Source organism: Zosterops lateralis (genome assembly GCF_965231275.1).
Source record: "Zosterops lateralis genome assembly, chromosome: 2".
Lineage (NCBI taxonomy): Eukaryota > Metazoa > Chordata > Aves > Passeriformes > Zosteropidae > Zosterops > Zosterops lateralis.
The window spans coordinates 86,491,058-86,519,035 of NC_139763.1; the positions used below are offsets into that span (position 1 = coordinate 86,491,058).

Below are 27,978 nucleotides of genomic sequence, written 5' to 3' on the forward strand. Positions count from 1 at the left end.
TGAAGCCTAGATAATACTTTTTTTGCTGTTAATAAACATGGTACATGCCTGACGTGAAGGTGATCTCATTTTTAAGTACTGTATATGCAACGGAAAAGCAACAGGAAAATAAAAGAATGATAATAAAAAAAAAAAATCTCTCCCTGGTGATTCCCAGCATGGATTCAGAGCAGGAAAAGAAAGGAGAAACTAATAAGCAGATCAAGTTTGGTTATGTAGCACCTTTAAAGCTTCCAGAGCATCTTCTCAGCATGTTGCCAAGTGTCTCCTACAGCTTCAAGTGTTCTGTATGGGTGATGAGGGTCTTTAGGATGTAACTAGGGTTTTTCCTGATACCAGAACCCAAGCCATGTATTTTTAAGCTGCTAAATTGAATTTCATACTGTATATCTGCTCTGTTGTGTGCAGTGTGAGGACAAATGCTGCCTTCCTCATCTATCAGCAGCTCAGCACCTGTGAGCTTCAGCTCAGCACACCAAATCACCCAGAGAACCTCAGCAAAAGGACAAATCTTTTTCTCCAGAGTTAAAAGTTCAACCCTACCTTTAAGACTTCCTTAAAAAAAAAATAAAAAATAAGACAACTGGGAAAACACACCTCCCTAAGCACAGCTCCTGTAACATTTCTTTTAGACAAGAGTAGCATCATCACACATCTGCAGCACATGTGAAATCGCAAACTAAGAGCTGAGGACTCCCCTGCAGGCTCTCCTTGACCATAAGGCACATGTGACAGACAAAACGAGCCATACTATCCCATATACCACAGCATATACTTTATCAATATGCCATATGCCAAAATGACTGGCATTACTAACACCAGTATCAATATAGCATATACTATAATTGGTGAGGCATAGATAGTAATACACCATGCTATATTAGACTTCTGTAAGGCCTTTAATATGGTCCCTTATAACATTCTTAGCTCTTACTTGAAGAGTTTGACTGATGGATGGACCATTAGATGGATAAGGAATTGGTTGGATGGCCACATTGGAAGAGCTACAGTCAGTGACTCAGTGTCCAAACCAGCAATGAGTAGTGTTCCTCAGAGACCTGTACTGGGACCAATATCATTTCATATCTTCTTCAAAGACATAGTAGGATTGGCTGAGTCCAAAAGGGAAGTCCAATGTTAATAATTAGAGGAAATTAAGAGGGGCTAAACCAGTCAACCTCATTACACCACTGACACTCCCCAGGCTGCCATCCATACTGAGAACTGCATGCTGTTTGCTTCTGTTCATCTCGGAAAATCTTGGGGAAAAAACAAAACATATTCAGGAAAGAGCCTAGCTATGATACAGCCTCTCCATTTTCCATGTTGGTTTAACTATCTATCTTCATTACTTAGTTTATTATTTCATCAAGTTAAAGACAAATCTCCTACAAAAGCACCTTAAGTAAACAGCATAGAAAATGCCAACAGGTGATACTCCAGAATAAAGAAAAGAGCTAGCATGACAGCAAGAGGAAAACTTTTGGCAACCTCTTTGAACAGGAAATAAGTAGAAGTCTAGTAATAAACCAGGAAACACTATACTTTCTTTGACACTTCAGCTTTGGGTCTTCATTTATTTCCTCTCAGCACCTGAGTTAAAAACTATAAACACACTCCACTGCTCATCTACAAGGCTCCACTATTAGCATTGTTATCTTCTTCTGGAAGGCACATAGCTCTGCACTGAGGTTCCCATTCCTCCTCTGCCTGATCCCCTCTTCCAAGCCACCACTTGTGCATCCACGAGTCCCATGTACTCGAGGATGGATGCCTCAGCTTTCCCATCTCTTTTTTGACCCATCAGCCCAATATCTATGAATACAGCAATAAGACACTAAGTCTGTATGTTGAATTAATTTCCTTTATTTATATATAGGAAAGGCAATAAAAGAATATGATAGTATCCACCAGATACTTGACCCCAGATGTTTTCTCTGGCAGACTTTCTGCTCACATTATCCATGGCAATATCTGTGCTTTGCCTTTTCCTCCACAAAAACACAATACTCCTAACCCTATACTTCATGGTCAGGATTAAGCCCTGCACTTAGGACCTAAGGCACAAGTTTCTGCCACTTGAGCCAGAGAAATCTCTACTACAGGTGTGAGGGAGGAGCAGGCAGGAGAAAATAGTTGGGGAGGGACATGGGAAGGAGCTGTGGTCCTGTGGATGTGCTGCCTGGGACCTGAGTTGGCCATCTGCCATCAAAATCAGCCCCTGTCCCATTATTAATTTATAGAATACATTGGTTTACATTGTATATATTGATATTGGATTGATGTAACATATCTGGTTGGGCTACTCACCTTGCAAATCAGCATTAAAAAAAAAAAAATAGAACATGAGTTTAGGGGGGGCTCTGTCATCTGCTGCTCAGTTTAGGGTATCCCAAGGGAAAATCCAAATTTTAAAGGGCAGATCCAGCCCAGAAAGCCATAAAATGACAACAGCAGAAAGAGACTAAATGAGTCCTAAAGACACATCTGGAAAAACAGCTGTGTGTCTTGGCCTGCCATGCACACTAACAGCATCCAGAAGTCATCAGTAACACAATCACTGGAGCCCAGAAACCCCAACTGGATCAGGTCAGTCTGTCTTGGCTGGAGGGGTTTGTGCCCCTCAGTCTCCTGGGTGTCTTGCAATGCAGCATAAACTCCCTCTGGCTGTCCTACCACCGCTTGTCTTACAAGCTCACTGCCTTACAGACCAGCACTGCTACATTTTGGCATTTTTCAGACTTTTTTCTACCTTCAGAGTTTTTCATGGTGGGTTCCCAAGCCACATTAAAAAGAAATATAACAACTGAGCAGAGGTCACCCGAGAACCAACTTAGCACCACGGGAAGGGCTGCAAACAAGATGTGCATGGGACATCTCCATCCCTGAGGCCCTGCTGGGTTCATCTTCCTGCCCATGCTTGTCCCCATCACCTCCCCAGGCTGGTGGCATGGCTCACAGCAGGCAAGACATGGCTATGTTGAAGCAAAAGGGCACTTCTCTGAGCTGTCAGCAGCTGCTCATCTCCGCGTTAGCTTAGGTACATTAAGGCATGAAGACCAAGTGCATAGGAAGCAGCGAGACCCTCCAGGTGCCTCCAAATCAGCCCCTGAGACCTTTTCCACTGAAATGCTTCTCAAATCCTCCAAGATGCTCATTGTCATCGGGGTGAGGAAGAGAAGCCTCTGGCTTTGGGTTGGCCCCATGGACACTGCTTATCTGGTTTAAGCTGTTGGCTAAAAGACGAGTCCGTGGAAGGAGCCGGATCCGCCCCCGCCCGCTGCTGGGCTGCAGCCCCCAGAGGAGCTGTCATCATCCTTGTCCCTGTCCAAGTCTCTCCACCACAGCGGGGATTTCGGCAAGGCAGAAATGTAGGCCGCTCTGTTCCTCGCTTCTTTTTCCTGCTCCTGGGAGAAGGAAAGGGGAAAGAGAGCACAAGGATATCAGCAGATAAAAGACTCAGGAAAGGGGATGCTCCCACCATCCCTAAGGAGCCAAGAGCCTGTAAGGTTCCTTCTGGGAGCTTCCTTCAAATTAAACTGGGGTGTGAAGGCCATGTGCTCTAGAGTGTAGCAGGAGGGATGCAGCAGAACATTGCAGCTCTTCAGTGACCAAACCCAGCCCTCCCATGTCACCTGTGGGAGAGGAGGGACCCCTCAAATCGCCTCACGTGCAGGTCATGTCATATGACACACTGTTGTTTGGAAAGCATTGAACTCCATCAGCTGAATGAAATCTGTTCTAGTTTGTATTCCCAGATCACCCATCTGCCCAGGGAAACTGTGGATGCCTCATTACTGGAAGTATTCAAAGCCAGGTCGGATGGGGCTTTGAGCAACCAGGTCATGGCAGAGGGGTTGGAAGTGGATGATCTGTAAGTCCCTTCCAACCCAAACTATTCTATGACCCCATGATAAGAAGAGAAAAAAAAAAAAAAAAAAAAAAAAAAAAGACTTTGCTTGCAATGTTCAGGTGAATGTCAGAGGTGGTAGGAAGGAACAGCTAGTTTCCAGTGAGTGAAGGTGGGAAGAAGAGGAAAGGGTAGAATGTAAGGAACAAGTGCTTTACAATGAAGGTGGCAAGGCACTGGCACAGGTTTCCCAGAGAGGCAGTAGATGCTCCATCCCTGGGAACATTCAAGGTCAGGCCAGGTGGGGCTCTAAGCACCTGAGCTGAAGATGTCCCTGCTCATCCTGCAGGGGAGGTGGACTGGACAGCCTTTAAAGGTTCCTTCCAATCCAAACTATTCCATCATCCTGTCTTTCCCAAGCACTCCTAAGAAAATTTCAGGCTGAGCTTCCAGGAGCAGACAGGAGCAAGTCAACCCCAAGCACAACGACAAGGGGTCTTGTACCAGTCTCAGCACCCAGTCTCATCAGGAAACTATAACATGTTTATATCTGGGTGCTAAAAACAAAAAGGGATTTGGCTTCAGGGAGTGGGTGGGGATCTGCAGGATTTTAACCACAGGACAGGATCCCACTGCTGCCTGGATGGGTGGGAATGTGGCCCATGAGCCGGACAGCTGCAGGACCGCACCCTGCCATGCACAGCAGTGGGAGTTACCTGCAAGAAGAGGATGTTATCTTTGGAAATGGCTTCCATCAAGTCCTTGTGGAGGGAGGGTTCACCACGCAGGCAGCCAGCCTCAGCCAGAGCCTTATGCAGCAGGCAGCTCTGCCGGCCCGGCCGCTGCCGGTAGAAGAGGACATAGGCAGTGTCTTTGGGGAAGAACGAGGTGACGTTGCTGACCGATTCAAAGGAGGAGAAGGAAACTCTGGTGTCATTGAAGAGGTACCACTGGATTTCAAAGTCCAACTGTTTGTCAGAGGCTGGTTTTGGCACCCCATCCCGGGGCTGCCCATGGGGGCCGGTGTCAGTGCACTCCCTGGAGTAGCAGTAGTAGTGGCCACTCTCAGAGGAGATGCCGGAGTGCACCACCACGCTGCAGAGGTCATACACAACAGTCATGAAGCCACTCCCTGGGACAGCACCATCCTTCCCACGCTGGCAAACCTCCTCGGTTTCCTCTGGAGCAACAAGGATGGGTAGCTTGAGCACTACAGGGATGGAGACATTGTCTAAAATCTTCTTCCTCTTCATAGTCCGTGGGTCGAAGGAAAACCGCAGCAGTGTGAGGATGAGGTAGTGTGGACCCTCTGTCAGCTCTGCCACCTTCTCAGCATCCTGCAAGGATGCACATTTCTCACAGTGGTATTTATTCTCTGCTGTCAGTCTCTCCGGGGATAGAAAATAGTTGATTAAATCTGGGACAGATCTGGAGTCCTTAGGAGCACAGGCCTGCTCCCCAAAAGTCGAGAGAGGATCTTTGGCTGCATCCACCCCAACACCATTGCCACGTATGGGATTTGCTGCTTCTCCTGATTCCTGGAAACCTAATGTTTCCACTGACACTGATGGGGCTGCATGGTCACTGGCTATGGGGCCCTTCCTCTGGATCCAGGGAGAGCCCATATGCTGGCCTGCATTTTCTGGAGGCTCAATGAACTGTGGGCCAATTTCTTCCACTGGTAGAATAGATGTGCTCCCACGCACGTTCCTGTCCGATGGAGGAAAAGCCAGGGACAGGTCTGTGAAGGCTTCTTCTCGGGAGGAAACATTCAGGCACTTCAAGCAGCGGATCTTTGTCATCATTTTACCCCCAAACATCTTCTCGATCAATGTCTTGTTTAAGTAATGATGCTCCACTGCCTGAGACATCAAGCTGGACTCCTTGAGCTTCTGGTAGATCCTTTTTCCAGTTTTCTCTTCTTCATGCAATCTTTGGCAGGGGAGAAAAAGGCTGTGTTATGCATCACATCAACATTAGTGTTGTATTGATACATAACATTAATGTTATGCATCAATACAACACCAAGAGTAGTTTCTAAAGTAGGGCTCCTGTTCTTCACTGCAAGTAGTTAATCTCATTTAACCTGCCTGTACTCAGGGGTCTGATGCTGTGGAAAAAAGGTGGGAAGGAGTCAGACAAGATTTGGGAACCTGAAGTCTTCATGTGCCACTGACCCCACACTTCTAGAGGGACCACTGGGACACCAGAGATTTGATATTTCTAGGTAAAATGCAAAAATCAACATTTTACAGAGTAGGCTGAGTGGCTTGTCAGGTGAATCCCTAAGGTTGGTACAACTTTTGATTAGGTATCAGGAAAAATCTCTTCACTGAAAGGGTGAAGGGTGGTCAGATGTTGGAACAGACTGACTAAGGAAGTGGTGAAATCACTGTTCCTAGAAGTGTTAAAAAATGTAGATGTGGCATTTAGGGTCATGATTTAGTGGTGCACTTGGCGGTGCTGGGTTAATGGTTGGACTCAATGATCATAAGGATCTTTTCCAACCTTAATGACTCTGTAATTCTATGAATTCCTTGTGTCCTCAGAGCAAAAGCAGAAATTTCAAGTTGAACTAAGTTCTGACGTTACCCCTAAAATTGTCCAAACAGGGTTTTATTAAGGAGCCTCAGACCAGTCTCACTATCCCAACCCTCCACTCTCCCAACTCCTCTGGGGTCTCAGCCACGTGCCCTGTTTGCAGCATTAGACATCACACTGGGGTTTAGGGACACCATTGTCACCAGGCTCCGAGATCACAGCACTCGTCACGTACCGGTCCAGCAAATACTTGAGGTACTCTGAGCAGTCCTGCTGAGCTCCAGGGGTGAACCAGGGTGGCCAGGAGGCAGAGAGGAAGCTCTCAGGGGAGATGGCAGGTCGCTGGCAGCAACACAGAAGAAATGCATTTAATCCTAGAATTTTTTCCTCAATTCACACAGGGGGACAGAGAGGGGAGAGGTTTTTTTGGCTGGTTCACTGGGAGCACAGTGTTCTGTGTCTGAGAAAGTCCCTTTTTATCCCTTACAAAGGCTAATCCCAGTGCACAGGAAGACTTTCTTGGTTTGCTGCAAGCCAGGATGGCAAGGATGAATTTCAGTCATTATTTTACATGTACTTCTATAAAATATCTGTGTGTTTATCATTCAATTTTTAAATGGTTTATTGGCCTGATCCAGATAATTCTACTTAATTCAGCCTGAATTTAATTTGCTGCTCCATTTAATTTGATCAGGATCTCTCTCACCAAATCCTTTCATAAAAAAAAAAATAAAGCAAAAAAAATCCACTAAACTTCCATCCAACATTCTGATCATTGCAGGCAGGTAATCTGTGTTACCAGATAATATAATTGTTGCCATTAGGAAGCAGATGTCTAATTAACATGGAAAAAGACCCATCTTCAGCAAAAAAGTAACTTCAAGGATAACCCAAAGAAGAAAAATAACCAAAAGGAAATTAACATCAGCAACACAACAAGCAAACATGCTTCTGTACTTGCTCATCACTGAACACAGACACCCTAACCTGCCATCAAAACCTAGCCTCTTCTATGACCAAATATTAAATTTAAAAGAAATTTAAATTTCCCCCCCAGGTCATCTGTAGTGACATAATACCACAATGCCATCAGCCAGCTTTGCCAATCAAGGCTTGGGAAATGGAGAAGCCTGGATGACTTGGTATCCAGCAAGGGAAAATTGACTGGCTTTCCAAAATCCTGTCTTTCTAGGGACAGAAAAATATATTTTCTAGAGAGGAATTAGATATGACCTAGCTGTATCTCCAAGAGTCACTCTATTAAATTGCACGTTTGTCATGGAAATATTTACAATTATTTTAAGGCTTGTTATTTTTATTTTACTTTCCCTCACATACAGAGGATTCAAATATCTGGAATCTAAGGGGGGTTTTATAATTATCATTTTAACAAAACCACTTTTAAAGCAATTTTCACCAATTTGGTAGTGCTTTGCTGGGCAGCAGTGGGACAAGTGAGCTGCTCCAGTCTTCTCCCTTGCTGCACGGCAAGAAACAAAATCTCTGCTTCACACCAACAGGCTTCTCAGCTGACCACAGATGTAAACTATTACCTAATGGACTTCATTGTCAAAACCATTAGCTATTACATCAGCCCAGCCCAAGAAGACCGCAAGTTAAAGACAGTGAACTGGTGTGAACATAGCCCACTTTCATAGGTGATAGGAGTTTCCCTCCACCTCTCCCAAAATTAGCCTCCTTCATATAAACAAAATTTGTCCCATTACAAAAATCCACCAAGATCCACAGCTCCTTATCAGCATGTTAGAGTCGGCAGGAAGCAACTTGGAGACGAGCCTTTCCGCAGCCGACAGTCCAAACAAATAACTAGAACATGAAATAATTACCTGACTGTGCTCCAAAAATGCAAAGAGCCACTGGAGCTTTGTCATCAGGGGCTGGGAGTTGCCCTCAGTTAAATTCAACACTGAATGCCGAAAGCTGTGAAAGAAAAGCAGAGATGCAATCTGTGAGATGGAAAATCAGTGTGGGACAAGGCTGGAGTGACGGGCAACCCCTGGAGCAGTCTTGAACAGGAGCAAGGGAGGCAAAACTCACTCTGAAGCCATGAAAAGAGATTGTATGATGCTGTTCATGTAGCAGGTGTTTCCCAAGTTAATTAACCCAATCTTTCCCGTCTCTGATTTAGATGCCAGGCGTGGGTAGAAGCTGGCCAGCTCATTCTTCTGGGAGGTCCAAGCATTTTGTCCCAAAAGATGCTTAATCCGGTCTTCATTTGGAATCGGGAGAGCCTTGGAAAGAGAGATCTGTGTTAGAAATCATTATCTGTCCTCACAAGGGGAAGCTGAGGGGAAGGCACCGATCTCTTCTCTCTGGTGACCAGTGACAGGCCACAAGAAAATAGCATGAAGCTGTGTTAGGATTTAGTCTGGATATTTGGAGGTTTAGTTTGGATATTAGGAAAAGTGTCCAGCACAGGGTGGCTGGACACTGGAACAGGTTTCCCAGGGAAGTTGTCGTGGCACCAAGCCAAGAAGCATTTGGACAATGCTCTCAGGCACATGATGTGATTCCTGGGGTTGTCCTGTGCAGGGTCAGGAGTTGAACTCGATAATCCTTGTGGGTCCCTTCCAATTCAAAATATTCTATGATCCTATGACTGATCTTTTCCCATGAAGAATTAGTAATGGGCAACTGCAAAACTCCTCTGCTAGAGGCATTCACACAACTCATTTTGCCTGCTCTTCACATGAACCTGCCTCCATGCAAGGAAGAGTTTACCTGTTTATATTAGTCCTTTAGAGGCATTTGAAAATAACATTATAGCTAAAACCTACAGGCACCATCAGGACTTCTGCAGGCCCACCATTAGAGAAGTAACTTCCTTCAACCTGCCTATGCAGTGCTCAGACTCAGAATTTTAATCCCCTTTCTTCTACCACCATCTGAGGTGTTGAGGACAGGACATCTCTACCAGTGGGACAGTCCCTCTATTCTAGCTACTGACAAAGATGCCATTTCCATATGGAAAGCAGTAAAATGACTGAGAAGGGCATGACCTACTTTAACTGCTTCCAGGACTGGTTCATAGAGGTCTGGGAATCCTGAGAAGCGGAAGAACATGCAATGGATGAGCTCGGCCAGCTGCTCCAGGGAGCTGGTTGCAGAATTAGAGTCCTCCTTCTTCAAAGTAGCCACCAGCCTGGGGATGTGAGGGAGTAGCTGGAAAAGAAAAATTCCCTACAAAAATTATTCCACATTTTTCACAGAATTTTAATACATTTAGGGGAATGAAATTCACCTGCAGGCAGAAAAGACAGTGAACAGGAGTTGACTTCAGTGCCAATTCTAGACTTCATTCTTCACCCTTTGAACTCAACAGCAGCTCTCATTGATTTTTGCAGCCTTAGAAAGGATTTGCAGCCTTAGACAGTGTCGCATGACACCTGCAGGTTTGTGCTGCTGCTTTGCTGAGCTGCAATTGCCATTCTTTAGTCTCTCCTAAATCCCACACCCACAGTGGAAAGGATATGCTGACTGCCAAGTGCAGGGATTCAAACCTGCAAAGTAGATGGGATTAACCTAAAAGAAATGTTGTCTGTTGTGCTCTATGTTATTTTATACTGAATACACTGAACTGAAATTGGTATGGCTGGATAGATGGCAACAGGCATATAAACAGCACATTCTTTATTTTGCTTTCGTCTCCAAAATGTAAAAATGCAAGAGCAGATGGAAATGCAAATGATCCGTTGCTCACGGGCACCCTCTGCTGACCCTGCAGCTGCACACGGAATTAATTAATAACTTATTTCCAGCCCTGCAGATGTGCTAGAGTGACCCAGGCACTTACACAACCTTTTTCATATTTATATTTTAAGTTATTTTTAGCCCAGTGTAATCCTGAAGTAAAGTATCAGGACTCCAGTCCAGCCATTTCCTGGTCCTCTCTTCCTCCCTTGGTCTTCCCCTCCTCTTTTTCTTTCCCTTCAAAATGCTGAGATTTTAACTATTTCCCTTCCAACAGGAAAGGTTGTTGGGGAAGTAAATCCATTGCATACATCAGAATTTTGCCAAGCTGCGATGGGAACTATTCTCAAAACCCTTTCAAAGTACCAGGGCAAACACAAATATACATGGTTTGGCCCTATTGGGTTTTGGGTTTTTTTTTTAATAAAGGAGGAAATTTATGCATATGGGTTACAGATGGAAACTTCAAGCCAAGAGCAACTCACGGCTTTTGGAGTGTTTCAAAATTTGATGCCCAACTGAAAACAACACAATGGAATGACTCTATTTTTAGAAACCAAAGAGTTTCTCAAGAAATTCAGGTTCCTTCAAAGTATCTCCAGCTGAGGAATGAAAAAGCATCAGTTGAAAATGTTGGCTAGCTTTGCTTTCTTCTAGCCTTATCTATTTATCCTGTGAACTTTAGGTGAAAAGCCGTATATAAGGGGTTTAATGAGAAAGTACCAAATCAAACATTAATAGGAGTAATTTTTCATTACTGCTTTTATCAGTTCAATCACTACAAGCATGTTTTTGCCTTCAGCCTCACTTTTTAAATTCAGCATTCCAGAGGCAACACAAGCAGGAAGCAGAGCCATGCCTTACTGCCAACAGCAAACAAACTATAAAATATCACTGTGGAACTGAAAAGTGGATATTCAAATGTTGCCAAAAGTTGTTTTTGCTTTTAACAGAGAATTTGTGTAGTGAAGTGTTCTGATCCAGTCTTCTGGTCTTGCTGCACTGATGCTGTACAAACCTTTCAAAGATGAGCCACCACTTAAAGAAATGGGTGCCACATGTTGGTGACAATTCAAAGTCACATGTGGGATAGGGCCCATTGAGTCCAACAATGAGGTACCTGCTTAGGAAATCAAGGGCTGTTTAATAATGTATTTTCTGTCCTCCACAGGGAGAGCCCTCCAAGATGTTCTCAATGCAAAGCTCCACCAAGTGCACTCCAAAGCTAGAGTGGCAACATCTGCCACACCTTCAGTCCCCCCTATCCCTGCTGCCCTACAGCAAGGTTACACTCAGGACAATGCTCTCATTCAAGTGCCAGACCCAGCCTTACCAAGTGAAATGCCTCGTGGGAGTGCTGGAAACTCAGCAGCATGTACTGCAGGACAGACAAAGCCCCCTCCCTCACAATGGGGTACAGCAGCTTGGAGAAGACCTGGTGGAGGAGAAAAAAAAAAGTAAATGAGAAGACAGGATAGCACTGCAACCAGCAGGAGAAGGGAACAGCAGGAAACAGAGGCACTGAGCATCTACCATGGCTGCTGGATGTTGAAGCAAGCACCCTGGAACTAGGTCTCCAGAGTCATCTCCTGTCCAGTGTATTGGCTCAGGGTAACCTTAAAAATACTGTGTGCATTATCCTCACCATTTCAGGCTTGTGTAATGCCTCTTTGATAGTGCTGCATCTCCATATCTCCTCATAAAAAAGTCATGCAAGCACAGCAGAATGTTAGATTTTCTAGAATGTGCCTCTTAATTTATTCAGATATTTGGAACTTTATCACTAACCTTTCAAAGAGAGATAAAAAGCAAGTATCTTTTTCAAAGGCTACATAATGATATTTATTCCACTTTACAAAAAATGCCTGTATACCCTCTACTGCAGTCAGATTGTACTTCCAAGGGTTTCCAAAAATCACAGGTTATTTTATGGCCTGTGTCCCTTTCCTATGTATTAACAATGAAAGGAAAGAACAAAAAGCCAGAGATGCTTGACTACTGTACCACTGCTCAATGCACTTGAGGGATCACAAAGACAAATGCAGTTACTGATAATGTTCCAATACTGGTAAGTATAGAATGACAGTATCATTCAAGTGAGAAAATACTTATAAAATCATTGAGCCCAGCGGTTAACCCAGCACTGCCAAGCCCACCATGAAACCATGTCCCGAAGAACATAGTCTTAGCAGCTTCTCTAGTGACTTCTTCTGGTGGCTCAGCCAGGCATTATCCCCATTATTTGAAGGAGGGAAGAGTAGGACCACAGCATGGAAAAGTTCTGAAGTAGTGACCAGTTTCAGTGCTTGATCACAGTTTTCAGAGAGAGCAGGTACTCACTGCTGAAACAGGTGATGACAACGGCAGTGGGGGCTTCATTTACATGAATAAAAGAACTAAGCCAGGGCACAGGCTTTAGAACTGACCTGTGACTGTGTAGACTATTCATATGCTCACTGATATAGATTTTGCCTATGCCAGCCAGCAATGACCCAGGCATGGTCAAAGGAGAGCGTGTCACATTCCCAAAAGCAAATTTTACATGAGCTTCATAGTTTGGGAAGGAGAGTGTTCAACTGGTTTGAAAATTCTTGGCTACTTTATTTCATAACCTTTAAGATATCAGTACCTCTGCAGACCACAACCTACAGAATCCCAGGTTGTACTGGAGAACATCATTCATAGATGCAAAATTAGTATCCCTTGGGACAGCAAACTCATTTTTCTCTATACATCTCATCATTTGAAAGGCAAGGTGATATTTCTGGTGCCAGATGGTATTTCTGTGGTTCACATTCACATTTAAAAGAGCCAACTGACCTTTTCTATTTTCGAAAGAGTGACTTCAATCAAGATGCTGAACTTTTTCACTGCAGCCAAACCCTTCAGCAGAGCAATGATCCACTTGTCTATGTTCTTTCCCAGGGGCCAGGACACCCAGTCAATCATCCTGAAATGAAGCACAAACTCTTAAATAAATTTAATGCACATATTGTAAAAGTCAAGCTCCACTCTGGGTCAAACCTCCTCCAAACTGGTGTCCAGTCACTGGGATGAGACAGGCTCTTCACAAGGCATTTCACATGTTATTCAAAGCACAACAGAGCCTAAAGAAGAAATACCCCAATGTCACCATCACACTGTGGTTCATCAGAGGACCAGGCCCAAATCCATCAAATGGAGTGGGAATTTTTTCCACAAACTTCAGTCTAGTTCAGGTTTTTAAAATTGGTGCAGTGCTCTATATACTACTCATGTAGATTGAGGTCTCTGCATTGTCATCATTAGAAAATAAATTATACTGGTTTGATCTCTTCATTGTTACTGGTAAGGAAAAAATACTGAGATTCATATCTTTTAGTTCTCTGTTTGGGAAACATTGATTTCCAAAAACATATTTAAAAAATTCTACATGGAAACTCTAGTAGAAGCCAATTATTCCTGAATGTCACAGGTAAAAAATTTCATTCTACGCATTCAACCAACATGTTGTCAAGTTTCTGCAAGAAATAATGCTTTACAGAAGTTTCTCATAAAACAATAACCTAAGACTAAGTGATGACACATTGTGTCTGTTTAAATTTAACATTAAATAACTGACAAGTAAGTAAGACTTTGGATCTCCAAGTATCAAACTTTGCTGACCATTTCAGTACCTTCGATTTGAAGATACCCCAGACCTTCAGGCTACACCTCAGTCCAGCTACCTTACCCAGTCAGTTCCTTTTGCTTATCAATCTGTATCTCATACAAAATAAAAGAAAGGAAGACAGATAACTAACCATCGCAAGGCAAAGAGCAGAAATTAGTGAAGTTTACAAGGAACTGGAAAAATTAAAGTCTAGTCAGTAAAAAAAAACTTGAAAAGCAGAATATGTTGGGATGTTGAAAAAATATAAAAGTCAAGCCAAGTTGGATAATAATGCAAATGCCAGAGAAGCTTGCACAGACATTTGCACCAGAGGAGAACAAGGAAAGTCATGCAATCACTGTATGTGAAGATGCACAGCTGTCAGGGATCATCCACACAAGAGGAAGATCAAGGAGTCACAAGGAAGACCCTGAAGAGTAGGAATGTAGAACTGGAAGGAAATGTATTGATTCAAAAGGCATGCTAGGCACTAGAAATGGAGGCTACAGTAACTCATCTGCTTGGAGACAAGCAGGCAGATACCAGGTGACTACAAGTTTCCAGTGTAACAGCAGCCATGGAAAACACCAGCACCATCTGTGGTGCAGAAGGAAAGCCTGTTCTATAGCAAAACAATGACACCTCAGGCTGTGGTCAGGCTGCCATGATGAACATGGTGCACCAACACCACCATCTGTGCCCAAGACCAATGAACTGTGTTGAAGAAACCTGCTGAGGTGGTAAGGGGAAATGAAGAACACTTCCTGCAAGAAAAGCTTAAAATAACCATGCTTGTTTAGCACAGCCATGAGAAAGCAGAGATGGGAAGGGACTGCTCTTCCTGCACATATTGAAGGAATAAACACCAGGGAGGCAAAAGATATTTCAGCTATTTCTGTTGGCATAAGATCAAATGAACTGTAAGATGGCCAGAAATACATACAGACTGGCTGTTAGAAGTGAGATTTGACCCACTAAAGCAACCCAGTGCTGTAAGAGCTGTGAAAAAACAGCAGCGGGAGCACTGTCCTGCTTTGAGGAGCAGAGTTAACATACATGAAAGGGGTCTGTAATGTCAGCGCTGTAATGTCAGTACTATCCAGAGATTCAAAGGTCCTTTTTCTCCCTACCTTCTTTAAACAGACATAAAATAACCTCATTTGCTTGAAGCTATACTTTGCCAGCACTGGTGGCTAAGTTACAGTGCTGCTCGTGTTACTACAGTAGGAAGAAATTACATTTTAAATTCACATTGCATGATCTACAAATATTTTAGTAGTGATGACTCTAATTAGACAAAGGAGTCATTGATTTGATATGCTAAACTTTTAAAAGCCCAGATCCTGATCTCCAGAGGTAGTGATTGCCTGCCAAGCTCTGTGACAGCAGATGCCTTCTGCATCTGGACCTGGGTTCTTTGGAACAGATACATCCCCAGGAAAAAAAAATAAAACCCAAATCTGTGACAACCTCTGATGCCACAGATGCACAATAATAGAGTTTATCTAAAAACAGACAAACTCTGCAAAAGAGACTGTGGTGTACACTTATGCCAGCAGGTGACAGCCTTGCTTCTTTTTACCACTACTTGTTCTTTACATTCTTGACCAAAAGCTCCACCCTAAGTCCAGTTTATTCCTCTGCTACTCCCAAGCCCAAACTTCAGAAAAAGACACTTCTGCATGCAAGCAGGTTGTCAAGGATACTAAGCTAAAAGATCCTTCAATTTTTACATTTTCCCTTGATTTTCTAGGCATGGGGCACACACTTTGAACAGCCTTTGGTCACACTGTTTTTGGGGCACCCATCTGCCATAAATATGCTGCCAAAATGTGAATATTTCTCCTAAATGATCTTAATTACATTTTTCAGGCTCTGACTAATTATTTACTCATCCTTCTGCATGACAAAGAATGTTTTAAGGAATGGTACAATTGATCTGGCAACCTCTGTATTTAGACACTGGCACTCTTAGAAGATTCATCATCTGGAGCTTGTAGCAGCAGGTGTCCAGAAGGAGAAAAAGATGGAGAAGTGGGTTAGGAACTGAACTGATAACCTGATCTTTTGTCTTGGGTTACTTTGGACTCTGGGAAAAGCATTCTCCAGCAAGCCAAAGAGAAGTAATCCTTTTCTGCATGTATAAACTTCCCATCAGGAATAATGTGTTTCTGTCATGTAACCTTATTGGGAGGGACACACAAATCCTGTAATAAAAAGAGAAAAAAAAAATGCCTCCAGTGAGATAAAGTCAGAGCAGTTCCCTTGTGTTAAGTGCACACACCACTGCATGTGAATATTATCTATTTAAATTGAGACCTCTAAAGAAAGCATGGGTTAAAGATAGAATCATGGAATAATTTAGGCTGGAAAATACCCTTAAGGTCATTGAAGATACACCTAAGTAAGTGTAGAGCAAGGCATCAGAGCATAGAAGAGCTGTAGGACCTAAGATCTGCTGATGCCAAAGAGGGCACTGGTGCTGCAAAGACCAGGTCTGGCATGTCAGGTAGTGTTTCACCCTCTACTCTTCATCATGCTTTGACAAGGTCTCCACTGACTCTGCCTAACCAGGTGCAGCACATCCACCTGACAGAGGCCAAGGTGGGACCTGGAAACAGTTGGGCATTCCTCCCTCACATGTCTTTAGCTATGACTGGGGCTTAAGATGATGTCCTTCTGAAGGGAGACAGAGATCATCATGAAATCATGAAAAGGAGATTTCTGGGAAGAAAAAGCCCTCACCAGCTTCATGGGACCAAAAAAAAAAAAAAAAAAAAAAAAAAAAAAAAAAAAAAAAAAAAAAAAAAATCAAACCTCTTCAAGACAGCCTATACTGGACATCCCATAATACAACTTATTTCGAAGAAAATAAACTAGATTAAACCAAATACAATAATAGTCATAATCATATTCTAGTTCTCTAGGACCTCAGGGCTAGAAGAAATGATACAGAAGTTTTCTTTCTCCCTACACACTCCTCTCACCAGGCAGCCAAGCTGCTTGAGATAAAAGCACACAGAGCATTTCTCCAAAGTGAGTGAAAGCTTTCCCTCCCACAGCCTCTCCTACCTGCCAATGGCCATCATCATTTGCACATCAGTGATGCTGTCATCATTGGTGAGGTTTCTTATTACACCATCCATGATCTCCAGAGGGACAAACTGAACCACGCTGGCCAAGGCATTGGAGGGTGCTTCCTGTTCCTCTGCAAGACAGGGATGAGCCCCAGCAATGAAGATGTTAGTTGACAGGAAAACCAGGGACACTAGGTCATTTCTTGTCCTAAAAACCAAATAATTTCTGTCCACAAAAATAGAACCATAGAACTGTTTTGGTTGGAAAAGCTTTCTAAGATTGAGTCCAACCCTTAACCCAGCACTGCCAAGTCCACCACTAAACCACATCCCCATGTGCCACATCCACACATCATGGAGCAGATACTGAGCTGTTGCCAATGAGCAGTGTAGATGCCACTGGTGGCTGTGCTAGGAGGACAATTCCCCAAATCCCAGTGCAGCACATAATGAAGCTGGATCTTAGCAGATGGCTGTTCCCTGAAGCCATATGTAGCCCAAAGGGAGGAAGAGATCACAGGCACGTGTTTGGCCCAACTCAGGTACCAAGTTTCCTATGCTTGCCCTCTTTTTACAAAATACTGCAAATAATTGCAAAATACTGCCTGGAAATGGGCCTTGTTCCAATGGATGAGGCCATCATACCGAAAAACCCATCTCCTGTGGCCTTAGGAATAGCTAAAGCAGGAGCTCACCAGCCTTTCATGGCATTGGTACCTCCAAAAACCTTCTGAAACCCTCCACAATAATCTAAAGGTCCCAGAAGTTGGATAAATATTGTCTGTCTCACCTTACAAGGCAACCACTCTTCAGACAGTCAGTAGGGCTTCATACCTCTAGGTCAGTGAGAAATAACTGCTTAGCTTTATCCCTAGTCTCTGGCAGGAAGCACCCTGTGGGGCACCACCAAGTCAGCTGTAAGAGAGTGGCATTTCTAAAAGCTCTCAAGTTCCACTCTAACAGGCTGCAGATAAGATACTTTCCCTTAAGCCCAGCTGATGCTGGAAAGTGCTGAACACAAACTTGTGCTGCAAAAGCTTCAATCCTGTTAACAGCTCCTGTCTTTCTGGTTTCAGGGCGATATTGTTTTCCCAGCTCAGAGTCATGGTAACTTTCAGAGATGCTTGTCTATTACATTTCATCTGTGGCTGCATTTCTGTAGTGGAATGAAAACCCTGCAAGATGTCAAACTAATTGAGTTTGACTTCATCAGAGCCAACATTTACATTCCCAGCCTTTTTTAATTATGATTTTTAAATTACCTGTTGAAGAAATGATAGTGAACAGTTCTTTCAAAGAGGGCAGGATGGCTGAGGTCTGAGTCCTCCAGATCCTCTGCAGCAGACCACTCACTTTGTTCACCTGCTCCAAAAACTCCATGATCTCCTCTTCCCCCTCGGAGACGCACTGGAACTGCCCGATGCACCGGATCAGCTGCTGGCAGAACAAGAGCTGGTGTTTTCCCGTGGGAATGCACTGGGGATGCTGCGTTAAGAGCTTGCAGATCTTGGCACACTGCTTGGGGCTGGGCCTCTCGCAGACTTTCCGGAGCACCTCGATCCTCAGTAAGCTGAAGATGCTGTTTGCTGATGGGCTTTCCAGGACAAACTGCAGTCCTAGCTGGATATAATCAAGTACATAATGGCTTCTCTTTCCCAGAGGTCCATAGCCTTCCTGGAGAAGGCTCAGCAGGAAGCGGACATTGAAGAACTCCTCAAATTCCTCTGGGTGATAGTGGCCATAGACCTCCAAAACCTCTTTCCCAATCTCTCTTTTATACTTGGTGTCTCCAGTGAGATAAAGCTTGGTAGACAGCTCCAGCATGGACCAGCACTGCTCGCTGTCCATGGGCTGCTTCGCTGCCTCGATGACGCGCCTCACAAGCCCTTGCTTCACGTTGTTGGGGTAAGAGGACATCACCACAGCTTCCAGTATCTTATCCATCTCTGCTCCCTGCTCCTAAAAGAGAAGGACAGAGCAGCAGGTTAGTTCAAGGAGGGTCTGCTGAGCTTTCAAGCCCAGGTTGGAGCAAGGGAGGTCAAAAAACCAGAGCTATCTGGAACCACTCTGAAGAGGATAATTCTTGTGGCCTTTTCATGTACCATTTAAAAAAGTTTCCACTCTGGTGATGTTTGACTGAGACTAAAACCCCCAAACTGAATCGATACACAAAGATACAAAACTTCTTCTGATTAATCACACATTTGAGCATTTTTGTCTTGCAAACAACCAACTACAGACCCACAGAAGGGCCAAGTGGGGAATTAAGGGAGCCAAGGTCTTACACTGCTGTCTGCTGGCTCAGGTGTCCTCAAGAGGCAAAGATGGTCCTGATGATTATCTTCACATTCAGGGAAGGAGGGAAAAGCCCTGGGAAGCAGAGGTGGGATTGCAGCCTCTCTGTGCAATGGTAGGGGTGTTTGCTTAACATTTACACCGTGCTGCCAGCCACTCCATCCAAGTGGTGCAGTCTTGGCTGCTCCCCAGGGACCTGCCGCATTTGTATGCAGGACCAAAGCAAGCAGGGAGAGAAACTGCAGAGTCAGGCAAAGTTTCCCATTTGTCACAGCCTGAATTCACCAGCAATAAAGCATTAGAGAAGAGTTTAAAAAAGCCAAGGAATTCCCAAGGAAAAGCTGAGAATAACATCTATAACCAGGTGTTGGATACATTAATGCACAATTAAAAAAAAAAAAAAGAGAGAGAGAGAGAGAGAAAAATAACAACAAATCCCAAACAATTACAGAGTGATAAAATTAGAAAGTCAGGATTTCTTATAATGTATTTACAGGGACTAAAAATGTTCATCCACAGCTGGTCCCCAGCACAATGCACTGCACAAATACACTTGTGGAGAAGGTCCTTCCAGCCTATAGCCTAAAATGTGTCACACTCATGTATCTGACCAGAATAATAATCCCCTCCTTTCTGTTCCTCAGCTCCCCAATCTGTGAAATGAGAACAACATGCACCAGTTCCTAGTGGGGTTGGTTGAAAGATTCTTCATGAGTACTTGGGAAGCATTTGAAGTTTTTCAAGTGGACAGAGTTATGAAAAATATAAATGCAGATGGCATGTACCCCAAGTATGGTTTTCACAGATGACATCCAGAAGAGACCTCAGCAGATGCCATCTAAGGACCATGCCATCCCTGGAATGAGCCAGAGAGTATCTTTTTGTCTGGTAGACAGCTGCTTGAGTATGGAGAAGTAAAACCATGCCAGACACAAACATCAAGATCTGACTCACAGCTGCTTGGCTGGGAAACCTTCCCATTTCAGCAAATATCACCTCTTCCCATCATTGCTTCCTCACAATCTCACAAGATTAAAAAAATCCATTATTGATAAATATATATACACATACATATATAGCCACCTCCAATCCAGTGATGACCACAGGCTACATTACAATGTCTCTCCAACAACCACCTTGTCCTTTCTGGCCTCTGCCTGCTGACTCATACATTCCTCTGCTCATGTGCTGGATTTATTTTTCCCCATCAAGCATTACTGCTGCCTACACTGCAACAAGCTATGGCAGAGCTAATGCTCTCCATCACACTATTTTCCCATGATAGAATATATAAGCAGGACTCCTGAGGGACCAGCCTGCATTAAACCAGTGGTAAACGAGGACAAGATAAAAGGAGAAGACAAAATCCCACAGATAATGTCTTTTCACCTCACACAGAAAGTACCACAGTGTCAGCAAAGGCTAAAAGCCAACCTAGAGAGCAGACAGTCCAAAACCAGGAGCATTTGTCCTTGCTGTAGCTCAGTGGTTGCCTTGGCCAGACACAAACTGGCACATACCTGCAGTCAAGCTGGTACCCCTCTCACCTCCTCTCTGCATGTTCCCAGCCTGAGCCCAGACACCCTGGTCATCTGGCACATAGATAAGGGGCCAGGAGGAGATAGAAAGACTTACAGTGCTCACTATTAATTCCCTGGAGCAATCCATGCTGAGCCTCGCACAGTCACACAGGCGGGACGGTCAAACAATGGCTACAGTTCTTTTAGACTTAACCCCATAAACCACCACAGTCCTCTGGTGTATGTGGTGTTGGATGCTCTCACTGTCCCTCTCAGATGTGATGGCTCCCCACCACTGCCCCCACCATGACTGTGCTTTTAGCTACTTTAGCATCACCAAACTTCACCCAAATTTTCGATGTAGAGTCTAATTCCATCTGAATTTTGAGATGAATTTGTATCTCCTAAAAGGGCTTGGTTCTACCTCAGGCTGATCACAGAAAGGGCCAGGAGGATGGGCTTCCTTAATATTGCTGTGTGGAGAGCAACTGGGTCATGTCTGACATTGTGTAGTAGGACAAGGCTGAAACAAACTCCCTCCACAGTCAATAGGCAAACAAGTCCCAAAGCACCATCTTCCTCAGCAGGAAACATCATAATGACTTATATGGACATTAAGACCTTGAAGACACTCAGGGAGAACCACCTGAGTTGACTTTGTGGTGAAGGGTCCATGCTCTCCTCACCAATGAAGCGCTTTACAGGACAAGGCTGGGCTCTAGGTAATACAGCCCCACCTGCACCTCTCCAATCATCTTGGTGCCAGCAAGAGGGGACAAACAAGCCCATGGTTCTGCTGTGCATCAGGGTAGACCAAACTGCTCTCTGGGTGTGGGCCAGACAAGGCCAGGATGGAGGATGCTAGCCAGGCCATATCTTACCAACTTACAACTACATTAAAGCAACATTTAAGTGGCTTTGTAACATGCAGTAATAAATATTACAATCTTAAAACTACACTAAAAAAGCATTCTATACTAAAAGATTATTCACATGTCAAAGGCCAGGAATTAAGATGGCTAATTCAAGACAAGTAAGCACAGCTCCAAATGCTTTCAGAGCAATATTCGTTTAAGCATCTAATATTAATTTTTTTTCTCCCCAAGATCTCCCTGGAAAGTGAATCAGGGTTTGCAGCGGAGGAGTAAAGTGATTTGGAGTGTTGTCTGTAAGATCACTGCCTCATTTGTTGTAGAAATTGAAAGTGTGTCATAAATAACCCAGGGAACTGCAGGAGAGGGAAGGACAGTTCATTGTCAGGCAGCTGAATGCTGCCTTGGAGATCCGGTCCCTGGTTCTCCTCTGTTTAATACTGAAATAAAGAGACTAAATATTCATACAATCAGGCTTCTATAATGAGTGTTCCTGAAGTAGAACAACCTTTCTGCACTCCTTCCTTACCAGCATAAACAACACTGAAGAGCTGGGAGGATTGGCTCATTCCTGCTGGTGAACAGAACTGAGTTCTTGGAGCACACGTGGATGAAGTAGAAGGTCAAAGAGTTAATTATTAAACTGAAGAGTCACATTGAGGCTCCCATCTGTTTTGTAGCTCACATAAAACAGAGAGTACACAATATGAGCTTTGCAGGGAAAAAGAAAAAAATCCCATGAAATGGCAAAACTGTTCTGCTACCCCAGTGAATGACTGGCAGAAACAACACAGGCAAAATCACAGAATGGGGAGAAAAATAACTTTGGGAGGTCTCTAGCCCAAACCCTGTCCACAGCTGAAATTAACCCCAGCTGCTCAGGGTTTTAGCCATCAAGGTCTAGAAAAGATTCCTGGCTGGAAATCATACAACAACCCTGGGCAACCTGCTTCTGTTCTAATTAGCTCATAGTGAGAAGGTTTTCCCTATTTGCAGGAGGAAGCTCTTGTTTCAATTTATGTCTGGTTTTTCTCATTCACCTGCCTTGTACTCCTGTAAAAAGCCTGTATTCATCTCCTGAATAACCTCCTTGTAGGCACTGGGGAGCTGCTATCATTCAGTCCCCAGTCTTCAACAGTTTAAGGGGTTAGTCCATCCCAAAATACTTTGCATTTGTCCTTGTTGAATTCCATGAGGTTCATGTCAGCCACAGCAGGTCTGGCCCCTCTGTATGGCAGCCCTGCCCCAAGCATAATGACTATTCTTCAACTCTGGCCTCACTCACAAATTTGATAAAATTAATTTCATCTTCTCCTCCGCATCATTTATAAAAAATATTAAAAAGGAAAAGTCCTAGGATAGTTCCAGCCTGCTTCCTACCCAATTAGCAGTCCACACATGTCTTTGATACAAGGATGCTGCAGGGCATCATCTCAAAAGCTAGTGACTTTAAAGATGCCTGCTGACCACAAGATGGGTCTCTGCAAGGGCATCCAAACATGCTCTAGAAACCAGAGAGGGAAAAGGAATTTAAGCAAAGAGCAGCATCAGCCAGCTTAGCATCACTCTCCAAACTGGGAAAAAAAATAAAAAGGCAACCTAAAACCCAGCCTCAGGATAAAAATCACCTTTGACTTTGCTTGGGTCTAGTCTCCATCCTCTGTACTGTTTCGAGCTGTACTTATAGTTCTTCTCTGCCTATTCTTTAATTAGGATTCATTTCAATTGAAATCTATCCAATTACTTCTAAATCAATTCATTCCTTTATCCCTGCCAGCAGCAGATTTCCAGTAAATTCTCCTTAGTACTTTTTGCAGAATGTGGTACCAGTTCCCACACCCTAGGTCTTAACAAAGCTCTGAAAACATAGATGCAAAATGCACCTTACCTTTAGGGAACCTTACTGATAAACTCAGCACATTTCCTACAATGGCATCATAGAGACTTTGATAAATACCACTAAAGAACAAAAAATAATTCCCACCATCCAAACGTAGAGTGATACATTAAGTGGTTTGCTTCTGACTTACAAAGAAGAAAAATATCTGCTTCCCTGAACTCCTTGGAGGTCTGGAAGTACAGAAATGAGACTCACCTTTTATTGTCCTTAACTCCTGCCAAAATGGTTTCTTTTATGTCAGCCAGGACATTACTGCTATTCCTGCTGCATCCTCCAGGCAGCTAGGCAATTAGGGCTCAATCCTGCAGCATGCTGAGCTGCTGCAGGATAAAAGGGAGCTCACATAGTGCCTTGCCAGAGCACAAAAAATACCAAAATTTGCCATGACTTGGTATACAACTTGTTACAAGGACCAGCCCTGTTGTCACCTCTCTGGGTCTGTTTTCCAGAAATAACAAAATAATTGTCTTCTAATGACTTTTTTTGCAGGCAATAAATGTCCAATAGATTCACAGGCAAAAAAAAAAAATTTTTTCCAAAGTACATCTCTGTTCATCCAGCTAAGAAGGGGAAACCACAGCCCACACATCACTACCACATCTAATAGATACTCATGTTGTTGTAGCAATATGAAAACTGAGGCACATCTAGACCATAGAATCATAGAATGGTTGGAAGGGGCCTTAAAAACTATCTAGATCAAAGCATTTGCTCAAGGAGATGGAATAGGTTCTGACAGAGCCAGCAGCCAAACCTCTCCAGATCTGCAAATACATTAACAGTGATGCTTCACTATACTTTGCTTTCAGCTGCTGAGTTGAACTCCATAAAGTGCCATGGCAGAGCAGAGCACCAGGTTAATTTTTATGAGAAATAAACAGAAAATCAGAGCTAATAACTGCAGAAAAATCGCATTAAATAGCCCTTTATAAAGAGAAGTGAGACTACCCATTTGCAGCCATAACAGGGAAAAATTGCCAGCACAGAAGCCTGGCTGAATTTTTTGCATATGATTATTATCTGCCATTCTAAATTCACCTTCTCTTTTCAAGGAGATCACATATTCCTTGCTTCCCATCCCAGACTGTTTTCCAGTGGCAGATTGCACTCGTTTTGTGTGTCTCCTACTCACTAGAGTTAATTACTTTTGGTTGCTGAGGCTCTTCATGCTTTTCTCTCTGTGGAATCAGAACCGCCCTTTAGTACAGCACTGATAAAGACATTGCCCTGCACCACAGGCAGCAGCAGATTCGGAGGAGGAGGTTGTCCCTGTGCTGTGCAGAACAGTAACTTTCAGTTTTCTCCAGAAAGCTCAGTAGCTTTCTGTTCTCTCCAGAGAGAGAAGGTTTATTTAAGGCATTTTTACCCAACTGGACTGCTGGCATTTTGCATGGCTTTGCTGTACATCAGGAGCTCCACCTTGGGAACAATGAGTTCCTCTCTTGTGGTCACATTCTTTTAGGTCTCAAAAAAGTAACCAACCAGAAGATATCTGTTTACAATTAGCCTAAGTTTATCATATAGTAGTCTCTACCTTCTTTAAAATTTGTTAATACTTTAGATCCACAGACCACTGTGGACCCTTTTCCTTCTTTCTGCAGTACCACATATTCAGTTGTTCTTTTTTCCTCTAAAATATCATAAATATGTTTGACCATATCATAAATTCTATCAGCCCTCTCCAAGTGACAACAGTGCTGGCTGGGCAGGCTCCCCTACCTCAACCCATCTATCATACTTACTTTACCCTGCCCTCTTATTTCTCCAGAGCGTCTTCTTTGATCTCTTTGGTGCACACAGATCCCCAAGTTCCTTCTCTTGCTCTGTTTTTTGCTGTTAGGCACTCAGTCATCAAATTAAAAAAAGGCTTTGGGTGGACATCAAAGCAATAGGTGCACTACCAAATACAGCCTAAGGCTCTAGCATTTCATCCTCTCTTTCTCCAGACTCCTGCCAGCTCCATTCCTCCCTTTCAGTCAACAGCCACATCCACACACCTCTAGTACCTACTGGTATCCTTTTCTAATAAGGCATCTCAAAACCATCACTAGCATATTATCAACTATCCTGGTACAGATATAAAAAGCAAGACACAAGGAATTAAGTTCCTCTCTCCCTTGAAAACCAGCAGAGAGAAAGGCACGTGAGGCAAGGCTTGCTCTAACCACCAGACCAGCAGTGACAAACCACTGGCTCTGCGGCTGAGCCCAGCACCAACTCCAGACAAAAATAACCCACCCCAGATGCTTTTGATTTCTCTGAATTTATTTCGCACTGGATGCCCAAAAGCTCTGTCCTGCCTACAATAGGTAAGTTTTTCCCAGTTTTCTTCCTTACATCCTCCAGTTGAAGATGTCTTCTTTTTCTTTCCCTTAAAGACTTCTGCTTTCCTGCTTAGCTAGAGCTCTCAGCCTGGGCTGTGACACCCTGCTTCCATAAGGCTTTATACTGGGAGTGCCCAGATCCTGCACTGACCTTCAGGCCAACGTCCTTTCTATCACTGCCCCTGGAGAAAGTAAAAACATCTATTCCGGAAAGCTGGTTGTTTTCCTGAAGGTATTTATAGCATTTAAATTGCTCTTCTTTCTTCAGGTTTCTGTCTGCTTTTGTCTCTGTATAGAAATTAAAACCCTGGATACAACCCAAGGAAAAACCACGTCCTGTTCACCAAAGCATATCAGACTGAGGGCGGATACTGCCAACACTGCCTGGGATTCATCAGACACTGATTCACTATTTGGAGACAGATCTCCAATTCTTGGTGGTGCCTTCAGGAAAGGAGAAATGGGGTATGATGCCCATTTGAGACCTCAGTTTCCCTCCAGCCCCCAATATATTTGACTTTGCATCAGTCAATTCAGAAAGTAGGAATGCAAAGTGAGACCATGGCAAACTTTATGGACTCCATCACAAAGATGCTCCAAGCATTTTGAGACCCCTCCTCAGGTGAAAGCTCAGTTGCATCCTTTCAGCCTTTTCCTGCCACCACATGCAGCAGGGCATAGTTGAGCTCTCAAAGTGCTGTGAAAGACTCATAGCAGTGCAAATATTCCAACATCTGCTTTTATTCTTCAGTAACACCTGAAAAGTCCAAGCTGGGGCAAATCTAACCTGAAATTGGATTGGATCTCAACTAATCTGAATTTGATGCTCACTTTTAGAGTCTTTGGCTCCCTATGGATGGGAACATCCATAGGAGTCTCTCCCCGGGTCAGCTTCCCTTAGAAAAATCTGAATCTCTCTTGGCCAGTTTGTTATAACAAGATGCTGCTGCCTTGTAAACAGGTTTGCAAAGCCCTGCAGGCACTGGGGGAATGTACATGCCCCCATTTTCCAATGTTGCTCCTGTATTTCTCCCTCCAAGCATCCACCTATAGCCTGATTCCCAAAAAGCCAAATGCTCCACCACCCCTCCTCCACCATTCCCTTCTGCACCCTGACCACAGAGCGTCCCTCTGTCCAAGCATCTCTCTGGGAATCCCAAAACCTGGTCCTTTCCCCCCAACTCCTCTCTATAAACATCCCTCTCCCGAGCATCCTTCTTGCATCTCAGCCTTTTGAGTAGTTCTCACTCCAGCCATCTCTCCTGCATACCTCCCTCCAAGCCCTATGCTACATTCCAACCCTAGAGCATCCCTCTGATACCCCTTCCATGCACCCCCACCCTTACCCTGAGTATCCCTCCCTTGGAGCATCCCAGTTCCTGAGAAAGCCACCTCTATCCTGACCCTCAAGCAGTCCTTACTTCCAGCTCCTTCCTGCATTCCAACCCCTGAAAAACCTTCTGTATCCCGACTGCCAAGCATTCTTGCCTTTGAGCATCCCTCCTGCAACACTTTCCAGCAGCATTCCTCCTGCACCACTTCCCTCGAGCAGCCTACCTGCATCCCTCACTCAGAGGGTCCCTCATTCCATGCCTCCCTCCAGCATCCCTCACTCCAAGCATGCCTCCAGCATCCCAACCCCCCCAGCATCCCTTTCCCTGACCAACCCTCCTGCATCTCTTCTCCTGAGCACCCTTCCTATATGCTTCTCACTGAGTATTCCTCCTGAATCCCTCACCCTGGACATTCATCACCCCAAGCACTCCTCCTGTACCTCTTACCTCGAGCACTTCTGCATCCCTCACCTTAAGTATCCCTCCAGGACTCCTATTCCCAACTACTCCTTCTGCACCCCATCCCCTGAGCACCCCTCCTACCCCCTTTGCCCCGATTATTCCTCCTGAACGCCTCACCCCAAGCGCACCTCCCGTACCTCTCACCGGAGCATCCCTCCTGCATCCCTCAACCCGAGCGCTCCTCCTGCATCTCTCACGCCGAGCATCCCTCACGCACCTCCTTCCCGGACTACTCCTCCTGCATCCCTTCCCCTGAGCATCCCTCCTACATCCCCAGACCTCCGTTGCTGCACCACTTCCCCAGCATTGGGCCCAACCCTGGCAGCGATCACCCCCGGCCCTTTCCCTCCCGCCCGCCCCGCGTTACCTGCAGCCGGCTGCGAGCCGCAGTCCCGGGGCAGCGCTGGGCAGGGCCGAGGGCGGCGGCGAAACTACATCTCCCAGCGGGCCGGGCCGAGCCG

General features: G+C 44.4%; 1 protein-coding gene across 1 annotated transcript; it reads right to left on the reverse strand.

Annotated features, from left to right (window-relative positions):
- Positions 1 to 1,983: 1,983 nt before the first annotated feature.
- USP35 (ubiquitin specific peptidase 35) lies at positions 1,984 to 27,930 on the reverse strand. The gene is made up of 11 exons (XM_083855782.1): positions 27,885 to 27,930; positions 18,073 to 18,769; positions 16,806 to 16,941; positions 12,923 to 13,052; positions 11,436 to 11,537; positions 9,416 to 9,574; positions 8,450 to 8,643; positions 8,239 to 8,332; positions 6,627 to 6,733; positions 4,567 to 5,782; positions 1,984 to 3,407 (listed from the first exon to the last, which is right to left on the reverse strand). Exons 2-11 carry the CDS (start codon positions 18,752 to 18,754, stop codon positions 3,237 to 3,239), a joined length of 2,991 nt encoding a protein of 996 aa, XP_083711908.1. The 5' UTR covers positions 18,755 to 18,769; positions 27,885 to 27,930; the 3' UTR covers positions 1,984 to 3,236.
- Between the last annotated feature and the right edge of the window lie 48 nt (positions 27,931 to 27,978).